At 42.7% G+C, this 14943-nt stretch overlaps 1 protein-coding gene across 1 annotated transcript in view; it reads left to right on the top strand.

Moving 5' to 3' along the window:
- The window catches only part of cfap20dc (CFAP20 domain containing), a 29148-nt gene extending 14423 nt beyond the window's left edge, over positions 1-14725 (top strand). Inside the window, 6 exon segments of the mRNA XM_056300730.1 lie at positions 1341-1382; positions 1701-1898; positions 4005-4247; positions 6113-6174; positions 13579-13673; positions 14610-14725. Of these exon segments, the coding sequence (XP_056156705.1) occupies positions 1341-1382; positions 1701-1898; positions 4005-4247; positions 6113-6174; positions 13579-13673; positions 14610-14725 (756 nt within the window).
- Positions 14726-14943: the final 218 nt, after the last annotated feature.

The following is a 14943-nucleotide window of genomic DNA, read 5'->3' as shown; positions in this document are numbered from 1 at the left end:
CTATCCTTTAGGTATAATCCTAAAAGCTGCTGAATTTAAAGAGAAATATGGAAAAGGTGCCAAAATGTGACAGTCATCGACAGGGCAGAAAACTTAAAATGTCCAAACTGTTCTTCCACCTCATTAGTATGCAACTTGTCTTTCAAACAAAATTGACTATGACCATAGGGAGGCTGAAGTTGAATATAAGTAATGATGCATTTTTTTTACATAACTCTGCTGTCCTACGTAATTGCAAATAATTCCTGATAGACCAGCCCTTGGCAAGTTGCCATCTGATGCAATTAGCCAGCCTTTTTTTTTTGTTTTTCATTCATCTTTGGCAGGTTGTTGCTTTCCAAACTCGTAGCAATATCTTGTTTCAAGATGTTGCATCAGCCTCATACATTTCTTTTGAAATAACTTTTGTTATTAAACATAGAGAAATATTAAAAGCAAAGCGAGGCCACGAGCCGCCTCCTCATCCACTGTTTGTGGTATGGAGGATACAAGACACAGGGCACAAGGTAAACTTTGTTATGCCTTCAGGGAGAGAGTATTTGTTTTGTGCAATAAAAACAAGACAGTGAGATAATCCAATAATACAGTAAAAACCTCAATCATCCTCACTTACATTCTCTTACACTCAGATGGCGCTCCCACACATGGCCCTGAGCACACATGCTTGTTGTACACATGCACACTCATAATATCCAAACATCGTACATCACAACTTGCCTTGAATACATTTTAGTGAACTAAAAATATGAAACAAATTTCAAAACATCCAAGTGGCACACGTTGCTTTCCCCCCCTTGTATATAAAAATGAAACAATAAAAAAATAAAGCAACAGATTAAATACCCTAAAATAAATTCAAGTGACTTATGAAACTACATCACTGCAAAACAAAGAGAGAGAGAGAGAGCAGCATTACAGTATGTCGCAGCAGTGACGTAAGGTTATGGTAATTTCATTTTGTTGGACAAGTCTTAAATTTGCATTTGAAATTACTGAGATATGTCGATTCATTGGAAATATAAACACAATTATTCCAAGGGTTCAATCCTCTCAATCTATCTGAGGTCTGATAATGAGGACTCCACGAATGTGCCGGTTATTAGAGTGGCTAGCAGTGTATAGTTTCAGTTGGAAGTATACAATGCCAGGCAAGACGGAGGAATATTGGTAGATTATGTAACTTTAAATTAAATTATGTCTTGTATTTTCATGCTAATGTATAAATACAGAAGTCCCGGAGACACCACACGAGTGAGCTGACCGAATATGTTCTGTGTTGAATATGTTGCTAAGGGAACAAGTGATTTCCTATACTTTGCTGTTTTGATTTTGTGCTGCAGGATTCATCCCCGCGGCTGACTGCTGTATTCAAGAAGAGAAAGGTGAGTAGACTGATAAAGTATCTGGCTAGCCATACTCCAAATAAGTCTGCTTTCAACGTGAGCTAACTGGCACCTGATCATCAAAATGATGATGACTGGTTGCAAATTCTAATCTTTCGCTAGTTTGGCGTTTCTTCCCTTACGCACACATACAATTTAAGTACAAAAACGTATGACTTTGTTAACATTTACTAATGTCAAATCATATATTCAGTGTATTTAAGAAAACACGCTCTGCCAAGATACAGCCAATGGATGATGATTGCCTCCATTTTGTTACAGTAAAACAATTCCACACTTGCACCATGTTTACAAAAGCCAATCTTCCAGGACAAGATATACAACAAAATGCTCCAGAAGAGGGAAAATGTTGGCTCCAGCCTTGGCACCCCCAGAGTTCTTGATCCAACCGGCGATAGTATGCATCTGAAAGTCCGGCCTGGAACTCATAGCACTAACCAGACATCACCCAATGAGCCCTACCCAACCACCACCATCATGCCCACATACACCCATGTACCAGCTGGGATTGTCCCAACCCGATGCCTCTCACCAAGCGGTGGCAGACGAAGCCATGAGTATGGGGCAGGTTTACCAAGAGTAGCAAACAGGACCCAGGACGAGAACAGCAGTACATCACTTTGTAGGAGATTCCTAAGAGAAGTCCTTCCAGAAGAATGCAGTCTAGACAAGGTACTGCTTCGTATTTAGCATGCAGACATCTTTATCAGGCTTCATCTACAGTTTTACGTTGAATTTACCATAAGTTTGTGAGGTAGAGGAGCAATATTTTGAAAGATAAGGTTTTCTGACCTTGTCATTTGCAATTTCCTCCTTGTCTGTTATTGTACAATGAAGAGAGCAGCTGTCAAGTGCCCATCACTCCTAATCATCTTCACCGGGGGATGGATGCCCGACCAGCCCCATGTTTTATGCCAGGATACCACAAAAGGCATTTGCTGCTCTGGATAAAATCTTGTTAGCTTGTCAGTGTTCAACAAGCATGCAAGCATGCCTGTCTATGTATTACTACACTGATGACATGCTGATATCCATCCGTCCATTGTCTATGCCCACTTAATCCAAATCAGAGTTGCGGCAAACTGATATCATCACCCTTAATAACATTGCCCCGCTGTGTACCATAATCCAGATTGATTTTGTAGTTTATGAACAGTACATTCTGTTGTTTGCAGTGAAGTTTTTTTTTTTCTTCCAAATCTAGCATCAACACTAAAAACAAAAAGGAGCCAACATTTAAAACATTTTTAGTGGGACTTGTGTTTCAAATGACACTGTCAGTGTTAAAAGGAACTGTCTATGACTTTTCCCTCCTAAAGGAAAGACGTAATCTTTTATGCTTTGGGAATGTTGGTCCGATATGGTCTCTTTCACAAAAGATGAAAAGGATGAGATAACCTGTCCCCTGTTAACACTCGTCCCTCCTTGTCACACACTGTTTGTTGACAAAATCAAAGAAGCTGCAAAGAGAATGTGTGACTGTGGAGATGCAAGTGTTCAGACTGGTCAGAAGAAAGCAAAACGCACAATCCTCAGCAGCGCTTCTCTGGCTCACCTTGGTCAAATTAACGGAACATTGATTAAGTGTGATTTGAAAATAATAGAAAATGCAATTTTTCTGCCACTGAAGGAATCCTGGAGCTGGAGGAAATGTCCCTGCTGACAGAGAATAGATGTGGCAATGTCAGTGCATGCCAAAGTCTGCTTTGGATGGGCTTGGCTCCGATCCTCTAATTTGAACTGTGGGAAGTGGGTTTAGGAGGAGAAGGGGAGAGAGGGAAGCTTGTTAAACGCTCAACCTTGCGTTAAGCCTCTGATGGTATGACACGTCGTGTCAGCCTGTCTCTCTCCACTCGCAATACAGTGTGATATGCCGCTGATTTAAAGAACCAAAGGGGACTTGCAAAAAGAATTTGTCATGCCGTGCTGAGGAGGATTTCACAGCGAGGTTTGTCTCACCGTGAGGGGGACCCTTGAAGGGATCCAGGATCAGAGACATCCAAGTGGAGGGATCACAGGGCCACAGGGGAGATCTGTCAGGAGGCCGTTGCTTCCCACGCTCACATCACTCACCTCTCGCGGCTGAGACACATTCCAGCATTCCATAGTCAATGCTGTTCCTGTCTGCTGACCTGTACTATCCCCAGCAGGCAGCATGCGGTAAAAGCTGTGATTGAAAGGTTGTCAGAGAAAGTTGACAAGGTGTTTGTTTCCCTCCCCGCAGCTCTTTCTCATCGACTGCCATTGATTCCCAACACCAGGCCCCCCCTGCACCTCATGTCAGACAAACCAAGTTACTATAGCACTCTCCTGGAATCAATGGCTCCACTACCAAAACACATTTCCTTAGTGTCGAGCAAAACGCTTTATGTCCGGCTCTGTCTTGAACTCTGTGCAGGACCACAGGTTGCAAGTTTTAAGAATCAAAACTGCTTCCTTGGATGGACTAAATACTGTGCCTGCCTAGAGGACCAAGATGATACAGTATTTACTGATAGAATGTAAACTGACATGTTTTGAGTGGCTGTTGAGGTATGCTGTCAAGATAGTTTTGAATGCTTTTGAATTAACTGTGTGCATTTTATTATAATTGATTTGAAGGAGACTGAAGAGATGAGACAGGCGCCTACGGGATCAGGCCATTGTGATTTGCAGTTGCTCAGCAGTCAGGAAATACAGGGAGACGAGGAGGAGGAGCTACGAATGCTGGCCAGTCTGCAAAGGGAGCAGGAGGAAGAAGAGTATGGTGGCGCCTCGGGCCTCAGCTCGTCTCAGCGTCACCAATGTAACGTCAGCATCAGTATGAGCAGTGACGACGCCTCTACCTGGAGCCACATCCTCGCGGTCTGTACCCGTCCTATTCTCTCCATGTCATTTCAAGGACTTTTCTGACCCTTTTCAGTGTCGATGCTTCACTGAAACAGAACACTGACACACTGATGTTCTCCGCCATCTGGGTGGGGGGGTCCCCCTCTTCCTCTCTCTTTCTCTCTCCCCTGCGGGTAATGTGTATGTGACCCTGTTCATCTTTGCTCTCGCCTTTTTTCTATTTCAGGCTTCCAACTTGTGGCACCGTGGAGTGGTAATGCACCACTTCCACTGATGTATTCTCAGTGTTAGATATAAAATGAAGGTAGAAATGCGTTAATTGGCCTTTCACGGCCTGAAATGAAAATGTACTTATTTTTACCTTGTTAGCTTATTTCTCCAGTCAAATAGTCATATTATGACCTATTCAAGAACTTACACCAAAAAAAAAAAAATCACAAAAATTCAATTTTAACTTATTTTAAACCAAAATCGAATCACCTTAACGTCCTCTGAAACAGCGACGTTTTAGTGATTGCATCTGAACAAGTGGGCAAGTGACACTTTGATCAATATTATCATAAAATGTTGAGCCCCATCCATTCAAACCCTGAAAGATCAAATCATATCCCCCCCTTCATTTTGTCAAATTCCCTATATTACTTGGAAATATGTCAGATTACTGAAGCAAGATACACTCTGAATGTCGTTTCATGTAGTCTTTTAAATAGTGTGCCAGTACCACCTACTCCAGTCTGCTCTGTGACGGAAAATTATTTTCATCACTTGATATTATTTCCACGGAATCACAAAGAAAATGCAGCTTTGCTTCAGGTTATCGAAGGTTGGTTAGATGTATGACCCATCAACGTAAGTACCTCACCGTAACAAGGGCAGAACATTACTCTGCCTGGCCCAAACGGGTCCTTTGAAGGATGCCTAGTGGATACCACCATTATATATGTGTTAGTTGTAGGAGTATGCATGTATCAGTTCATATGGTTGATCTGTTAATATGTGGCAGAGCCACAAGCTGCCGTACAGCAGGGATTCTCATTTCATACTCCCCCTCACGAGGAGGCCAACATGTGACCATCAGTAAAACTATGGATACCTAGTTCTTATGTGCAGTTTTCCATACAGATACATCAAAATATAAATGCTACTTATTCAAACAGGTCGTCTCCCTGTTCACCTTGTAGTGATGTAGCGATATGCCATATGCTAGCTGTGCCCTGGAATTCTAAACCCATGTGGCAACAGCACCCCCATCAGCAAATTAAGAACAATGTCTTACATGTCTGGATTGTCAAAGCAAAAAAAAAACAACAACAACAAAACCTAACCATAATACATATTGTCAAAGAAAGCAAGTTCCATCTATATTAAATACTTTGAAAAATGGTCTGACATGTTTGAAACAAGAAAGCGGGCCTTTGACTTGGGATTGTCCTCTAGCAACACCAGAACAACTTCAAAACCCAACAACCAGATCGCCCTTCTAGATACTGATAACAATGTGGATGTTGGCACATTTTCAGGTTCGACACTTGCAGGTATTAAACAAATTAAAGCCAAATTTAGGATCTAAAAAAAAAGGTACTAGTAAATTCAATGTCATAGAAGCTGTTCCAGAATGATTGCTTGCGTGCTGGAGCCATGTTCACTGCATTCTGCAGCAGCTTTGGGGGGAAAAAGATGCTTGTATTCACAAACACTAATCTATTTATAATACATGCATACATATATTTAATATGGCTTTGAGATGTTTGAGTTGAACATTCTGTTTAACTACTTCAGCCATGAAACTACAAAGAAAAATGTTCGCAGACATGATTTGTTCCCTTGGCCCCATCATTGACGCACTCTTTTTTCTTTTTCTTTTTTTTTTGTCCGTCCAGCCAACTAACCAGGGTCAGCACTATTATAGGGAGATGATCTCCCCCCTGCACTCAGATCCCAGGTAAGCATATGTGGCACACCTGCGGTAGGAGTACTTATCTGATTCTAGTGATGAGATGTAAACATGTGAAACATGAGACATAGGCAGAAGAGACACACATGGTACATTAACTACATTTGTGCCTGCCTACATGACAGTCAGACTATAAATATGAATCTAAAAGGGTCCAGTATCCTTTCCTCATCTTAGTTCCACTGGTAACAGATTATTTAGTCACTCATAAATAGTCTGTAGTGATGCTTGAACTTTTGAAATTAGCAAACGGTAAAAAATATTCTCTCTCTCTCTCTGTCTCTCTCTCTCTGTCTCTCTCTCTTGCTTTCTCCCTCCCCCTCTCTTTATACATGTATATTTCATCAGCCTTAAACCTGTGGTTGGATTTGGCTGCGTATCTATGAAAGCCACCCTAAAAATCATAATCAGATGGTAATCAGCGACTGCAGCATTTAGACTAAATGTCAACTGTCACATAGCTGCACAGAGCGGAGCTTATCTCCCTTCCTGAGGCCATAGGCGAGAATGAATGAATAGAGAATGAATGTGTTAAGCTCGGCTTTTTGTCGCTAACTGTCATTTTATTGTCAAAGGTATAATGTTTCTTTCCCTCTTATTTTGCTTAAAAAATTATTTATGGCTGAAATTCCTTTGTTTTGTTTTTTTATTGAGATGCTGCCTGGGAAAGAGGGAGTATTGAGCGAGAACAGTTCGGGGCTCTTGTGTCCCCAGTCGTGCCCAATCTTTAAACAGGCTGCTCGTCCTTTTTCCTAATTCAGTCTTTTGTTCAGCACCTGTCTGTTTCATATCAAGAATACGTCTTTTTAAAGTCATTTTGCATTCAATAGTGAAAATACATGTCAGTACAAAGAGATGGTTATAAATCTGCTCATAGACGGGCAGAGTGAACTGGCTGCTGGAAAAGCTTCATTAATGCCCTTAATGAGACACATTAATTGGATTATTTTAACTTGTCTGTGTAAAGTATATAATCTGCTCTATAATTGAGTGAGATAAATACAGTGGAATTAATATATTAAAGTTGTGTTTTTACACGACAGTAAACAGTAAGGGGGTGTCTGGGTAGCGTAGCAGTCTAATCCATTGCTTACCAACATGAGTACTCTGGTTCGAATCCCTGTGTTACCTCCGGCTTGGTCAGGTGTCCCTACAGACACAATTGGCTGTGTCTGCGGGTGGGGGAGCCGAATGTGGGTATGTGTCCTGGTTGCTGCACTAGCGCCTCCTCTGGTCAGTCGGGGTGCCTGTTCAGGGGGGAGGGGGAACTGGGGGGAATGGCGTGATCTTCTCACATGCTACATCCCCCTGGTGAAACTCCACACTGTCAGGTGAAAAGAAGCGGCTGGCGACTCCACATGTATGGGAGGAGGCATGTGGTAGTCTGCAGCCCTCCCCGGATCAGCAGAGGGGGCGGAGCAGTGACTGGGACGGCTCGGAAGAGTGGGGTAATTGGCCAAGTACAATTGGGGGGGGGGAAATAAAATAAAGTAAAAATGAAGAGTAAAGAGGTGGTGCGAGTGTGCAGCGGCTCTTCCTGTCACACATTTCCACCTGTACCACAGTGATAATGTGTGACTGCCGTCTGGCTAATATCCAAGGCTGTCGCTGGTTATTATTAGCACAGTCCTCCCAGCTTCTAGGCCCGAGCATGCTGCTGTCTAGTTAGAACTGCTTTATCATGGAGGGGCTGATGAATACGCCTTTCTTTAGAGGAATCTTTATGATCTCAGCCCCCTGCGCCGTAAGAGCCAGCCGGCAGAGTCACAGTCTGTTCTCCACATGAGCACTCTCCCTCCACACGCCTCTCCGTATCCTTTTGAGTATACTGAGTACACACTCCAAGGCGGCATGTTACAGAGGAAGACAAAGGCGTTGCATCATAGTTCCACCACTTCAATTATGCAGTCGTCTCCTTCGACATCTTTGGTTTATTGATGAAAAGCACAGGGAGCCTGTTGTGAACATGTGTAGCGCTACGTGCCTTCAAATATTTTGTTAAGTGTTAATTTAGTTTTAAACTAGCTGCGCTCTAAAATGAACAGAATCGTTTCTTATAAGCCGTCGCGGGGCAGAGCGTTAACGGCGTTTTTGGTTTTTCACCTGCCCTGATACTGTGGTCCGGACGGGAAGGCGTTTTATCGGCTCGGCTGTCTATTGAAATATGTCTGTTGAAATAAATATGGCCATAGAAGCTAAATTCCATCCCCGGGCCTGCGTCACACAGGACTGCGGCACACGCTGCTGCTCCGCTGAAATTAGACTCAAACGCAACTCTTGATTTACATGCTGCGAAGGAGCCGAGCTGGATTTGTGTTTGTTTTTCACCCCTCTCTTCCTTCTCTGCCTTGCATTTTGAGACACGCTTAAAGCGAGTTCTTTGTTTTCTTTAGTGTCCCGGCACCAAGGCGCTGTTGTTCGGAGTGCCACGGTTTTCTTGACAGCTTAAATGCCTCTGTGGCGCTACTTCAGGTTGCTCGTGTTTCCCCTCACACATTTAACATGTTTCATTGTGTGGTACGTTTGTCTATCTTTGGCTGGCGCGGCATTTAAATCTCCTCGGCATCTGTCATAAACGTGGATTGGCGAATCTACTGTTTCAGAAAAAAATAAATCAATAGATAAAAACAGACTCCTTTTGAAAGAGAGTCTAATTTGAACATCACCGCCAGAATGGCACGAAATTAGAGTTACTTGAGTAACATTTCATTGCGGGCCATATTTGAAGAGCTTATCTCGAACAAATAGCGTTTCGGGGCGTGCGGATGCGTACGGCCGTGCCATTCACTCTGTGTCAGACCTCCATCAAAGGTCCTCTTATGCCAGAAATGTAATGGTTTTAACATCTTAACAATACAGTATATAGTCTTGCCCACCCTACTTAACAATGTGCTGTCTCTGGAGACGCGGTAGCAGAAGATGTTGCCCTTGAAAATAGTTTCCATTAAATCTTTTACCGTGTTCCTGCCCACTGTTGAGTCAGAGGGGAGTTAACAGGGGGGTAAATGGCTCTGTGCAGACAGGAAAAATGAAAAGGAATAAATTAGAGTTTTGCCTGAATATGGACAATGTAGCTCAAATACAAGGCGAAAAAGTGGAGTTTTATAATTGATTTTTAAATTAGGTTAAAACTGGTGTAACGGGGGCAGTCCTATGCTGGTCAGCCTGCTGCACGCCCGTCACTCTCATCATTAGCTCTGCGTTGTGTTCTATTTTCGGTGGGGCCCCAGGTGTTGTGGGGGGCCCTCAGTCTCTCATCATCATCATCATCATGATCAAGGAAGGAGGGGGGACACACAGGACTCTATTTGGCCCACCTTGCCATTTATTTTGGTTTCAAACCCTTCGACAAACGTCCAGTCCTCCAGCGGGAGCGGTGTTTCTTACGGACGTGGGGGTCGAAGTTCAACCACTGCCCGGACTTCACTCGTGTGCGTTGGAAGGAGAAACCGTCCACGGGACTCCGATGTAAGAAAGGATAAACAAGTATTTTATCCCACAGCTTGCAGTATCTTCTTACAGGGATACTCAAGGTTACGTTCTCCTCAACCAGCAAAACTGTGCTACGGTAAGAAACACGCGTGGCACGGCTCGATCGCTGCTTGAGACTCCTCCCACAAAACAAAAATGGCCTCTCCCGCGTTCCCTCTTCCGTGTACCCACAAGACCTCTCTCTTAAAGCGACAGTACATGTATATGACGGTCGTTGGAAAACATACATAAAAGTAAATAATGACATAAAATAAAATGTAGTAAACACAAATAACAGCACACAGACAGGATTTGGTGATATTTCATACTCAAACAAAATAAAATAAAAACGTTAATTTTAACCTGGTTACACTGGGGAGTATGAAAAAAATGTGGATTTGCTGTATTTCTGATTTTTTTTTTTTTTTTTTTTACAGAAATGGTGTGGGTTTTATGAAGAAGAATTTTGGGCCTAGTCCGTGTTAAACACTGTTTCATAAATGGTCTTTTCGTATCCATATTCTGTAATAAGTGTATGTGGCAGAGTTTTCATGTAGATTTCTCTGTATCAGAATTGGTGCTGGCTTCTTTTTAATTACAGCTATGTTCGAGATCAGGTTTTATTGATTAACATGAAATTCAGTGTCAAGGAATTTGATTTGGCATGGTGCCCACACAGAATAGACCAGAGACATGGGAACAAGTCAATACCAAGTCTATTGAAAAGGTCTGTGTGGTATGGATGCCAACAGTAAAGCACTAACGTTCATTAATCATCTCCTTCCGGAGTTTTCCTTTCATGTTCTCTTCAAACTGTCACACCAGCTTGTACAAAATGGGCGCACGGTTCTCTAAGTACTGCTGAGGCACAATATCATGGCACCCTAATTTTTTTGTGTGTGTGTGTGTGTGTGTTTCCCCCCCTTTTTCTCCCCAGTTGTATCCAGCCAATTACCTCACTATTCCGAGCCATCTCGGTAGCTGCTCCACCCCCTCTGCTGATCCGGGGAGGGCTGCAGACTACCACATGCCCCCTCCGATACATGTGGTGTCGCCAGCCGCTTCTTTTCACCTGACAGTGAGGAGTTTCGCCAGGGGGTGTAGCACGTGGGAGGATCACGCTATTCCCCACAGTTCCCCCTCCCCCTGAACAGATGCCCCGACCGACTAGAGGAGGCGCTAGTGCAGCGACCAGGACACATCCAGCTTCCAACCCGCAGACACGGCCAATTGTGTCTGTAGGGACGCCCGACCAAGCCGGGGGAAACACCGGGATTCAAACCGGTAATCCCCGTGTTTGTATGCAATGGAATAGACCGCTATGCTACCCGGACGCGATATTATGAACCCTACATAGCCCTCGCCAAAATCCCGTACCCTGTCCCAAATCTCGCGAACGGACGCCGGATTTCCGCTGCGTTGCTAAGGAAACAATCAACTATCAACTCGGTGCGAAGCAAAGCTAACGTTAGCTACCTTCAATTTTGTAATTTTGTATTTTTCGCAATTTTGGACAGCTGGCTGCTTTTGTAATTTTGGACTGCTGGCTGTCAACAACAGAACGGAGGTAAGTAACGTTAGTTGTCTGAAAATGAACATATATCTAATAAATAGACTTTCTCACATTTAAGAAAGCTGATCAGTAAGTTGTTACCTGTGTATAAATGTAAAAGTCATATTACTACAATATAGGAGCTCGTTTTGTTTGTAGTCATGATAAGGGGTGAAGTATCCTATGCTCAAACGTGGAGCAAGCAAAGATTGAGTTAAAAACGTTAATGTTGATTGTGGATAACTTAGACAGGTTAAATTGTGGGTGTACAGCGTTTCCTTGATGAGCGCTAACCCCATAACAACATATTTTCGCGTTGCTACGGTGGCGCACACGTGACAAAGCCAGAAACGGGATTTTGGCGAGGCCTATGTAGGGTTCATAATATCGCTACCCGGACGCCCATCAAACCCTAATTTAATCATTGCTAGAGCAACCTCCTATGTATATGTAAGGTAGTAATGTAAATCCGCCACAGGGTGACACTGTTACGCTGTATGTTCCCCTGGGAATGCCGCAAATGGCGATGCTTGTCCCTTTTGCAACACCGTACCCCTAAGTCTTGTCCCGGGCAAAAGGCTACGTTGATCACATGTTGTTTTTTTTTGTTTCTTCTGCCGGAAGGTGAGCAGTGTTACTGGCGGTCTGCATTATCATAAAAATATTGATTTATATCGCACATATTGTCTAACTGTTTATTCTGTGGTGTTAATAGACAAGTTTGCTTATAACCTCGTTAAAGTTTGATGTCGAACATTGTATTTGGCAAGAGAAATGTGACAAAAAGTGTTGGCTAGCCTGTTGAGCATTAGCATGGCATATAACGCAGGATGCAGTATTATTTGAGCAGATTATCCATGGTTTTTTGTTTAATTTTATGGGTAATAAGTGCCTTATTTAATTTATAATGGATGACATTTGCTTTGGTTTTGCCGTAAGGTAGCATTTTGATATGAGATGTGTTTATTTGCACATTTGCACTTTTTATTTTAATTTTATTGAGAAAGAAACATGTTTTTTTTTGTTTCTTCTGCCGGAAGCTGTGAGTATGATGAGGCCAGCGGCCAGCTGATTGATGAGAGGTGAAGTGTAAGCGAGTGCCAGTAAAGTGTCCAGGTCTCAGCCATGATCCCAAGCCTCCGCCTCTTTCCTTTTCCACGCAAACATCATACTACAACAAACACAACGCAGAGTCCCAGGGCGTGTAGGGAGACGACGGCCGAACGCAAAGTGCGGGTTACATATATGTAAAGTGATATTTTACCAATCCCTTCTAAGATACAGGTGACTGTGGCTGCTTGCTGTAGTTCTAACCTCTGACCTGTGAGTCACCTTTGGCCTACCAAGGAGACGTCAGTTTACTTGTATGCAAACCCCAAAACTGCTTTAGCATTAGCTATTGTCCACTAAAAAAGTATTTGTCATCAGTATTTAAGGTTACCTGACACACTGTCCTGGTGGCATGGATAGAACTGCATATGCTTCAAGTATGGACTTCCATGAGGGATTTTTATAACTCATAAGATACTGTGTTATTCAGAGTGGCTAGCTCAACCAATGCTGCAGATGGGAAAAGGAAAGAGGTTTGATATTGTTCTTGCACAGAAAACCTGGTATGAGTTCAGCAGAATTATCCGATAACATTAAAATCATAAAAGGAAATGATTTATTAGCCTCGTCATCACAGGCATCGCAGTAATGTTCTCCCTGGAAAAGTTTTGTCCCGAGGCAAAGTAAATGACTGATGAACTCAAAGAACTGCAGAGTTGCATACTTCAAATATAACACGGGTTGAATGTAAAATCAGTCAGCACAGGCTTCTCTGGGCAGTACTGTAAAATAAGAATTCACCACCTTGATTTTACACCCCCTGCCCCTTTTTTTCCCTCTTATTCATATCCATCCGTAAATATTCAAATACAATTTTAAGACCAAAGTTGCTGTGCTGGAAGAAGAATGATGTATGAGGGTAGCCCGGCAGGGAGGGTAAACTCATCTATAGAGAGAAGTGCTCCTGCAGTAACATTACACAGTGTCAAGGAACTCTGGACCCTCCCCATTCTCGCAGCCATAGGCGAGGTTGAGCCCTTTACTCTGAGACAGGATAGAGACTCTTGGAAATCACAACTTGCGTCAGAATCTAATAAATTATCCTCCGGTGCAGCCTGCAAGGATGAGACGATGACTGCATCAGTGAAGTAACTCAAGGACAAGAGCGGGCTAAGATGGCTTGGCTTTTTTTGAGAAGCAAAATATGTTGGGGAATTTATTATACAGAAACCATGTTCAGATAAATAGATATGCTACCTAGAGTCTTTTGGATGGTGAGCATAATGGTGATGTGTTGTCATGATTTTTTTTTTCCTCAGGGAGTGGATAGACATGCTTAGCCCTCCCATTATTCCTCCCAGCCAGCAGCGGAGGGCAGAAAACACACAGCACCATCATAAAGACCTAATCAGAGGTATCCTGTCATTTTGCCCCCCCGTGCCTCCAGCCACCCTCACATTCTCAACACAATCAGGGAGACAACAAACAAACAAAGGCTTGTTAGTTCACACAACCAATATCTTTGACACGCTCAACAGGCGGCCCTCCAGACACAGAATACATACATCTCATGCAGTATCGCATCATGTATGTGGGAGTATTCGTGGGTATCAAAAGTAACCAAGACAGAGGTGTTACACTTATGGCACACAGCAAATCATATAAGCCAGTAAAACGGTTTCCAATTAAGAATGAGAACCCCATGAGATGGTAGGCCTCTGTCCTCCGCACAACTCCATAGGTCAATAGAAACAGGCTCATTACAGGTTGGCGCCTGAGAGACGCGCTGACGAGGTTAATTGATGAAACCTTTTCAGTTTACAACGTCATTCTCAAACCTCTTACACATTGTGTCCTATAATTAGTTTTCATTATCATCTTTGAAGTTCTGATTAGATAAAATGTTCCTCCCGGAGCATTCCATAACCTTTGTAACATTTAACTGCCTGTCAATTTAATAGCTAAATTCTGGTGCTTTTAAGTAGGGAGAGTACCGTAGGGAAAGCTTTTTACAGCTACATAATGTGGATGTGGGTCCCGGTGTCTTAAATCTCCATGCCTTGACTGATGAGAGAAAAAAGTGGAGACAACAGAGACTTTAAAATCCACCTGAGTTTGAAGGTCACCACACCCTCAAAGCTTCTTAGGAAGCATTTCATTTCAGCGGTTCTGATCTGTGGCTCGTCTGACCTACCCCAGATAGGAACTAGCATAACTTCTGCGATTAACACATTTCGGTGGTTAGAATTAATGCTATAAGTGGTAAGATAAGAATTTTATCAGTATACATAGTAATTGCTTGTAAGGGTTTTTGGCTCAACTATGAATAACTTTTACTTTTATTTTACAGAAAAGGATTTGTCAACGAACGGAGAGAGTGATGATGAGTATTTGAATCTGCTCTATGATCCTCGCCTGAACTGCTACTTTGATCCACAGACGGGAAAGTACTACGAATTAGCCTGACTAAACGTTTGACAGTGGAAATGTATTGAAAGCCAGTGACTTTGAATTAAAAAAGTTTAGTTTCAATGGGTTCTTTTTTTAGAAATCTGTATTATTTATAAATGACTCTTTTTATAAGGGGAGAAATTGTTTTTGATGCTTTTTGTTTGTGAGAAAATAGCAGCTGTTTTATGTGGCTCAGCAACATCTGTGCACATCAGTAGAGACCAAAACAACTT

Source organism: Lampris incognitus, chromosome 2, assembly GCF_029633865.1.
Source record: "Lampris incognitus isolate fLamInc1 chromosome 2, fLamInc1.hap2, whole genome shotgun sequence".
In the NCBI taxonomy this organism is placed as follows: domain Eukaryota; kingdom Metazoa; phylum Chordata; class Actinopteri; order Lampriformes; family Lampridae; genus Lampris; species Lampris incognitus.
Note: the sequence above shows the minus strand (reverse complement) of the source record. Positions and strands in the feature narration are given on the sequence as shown.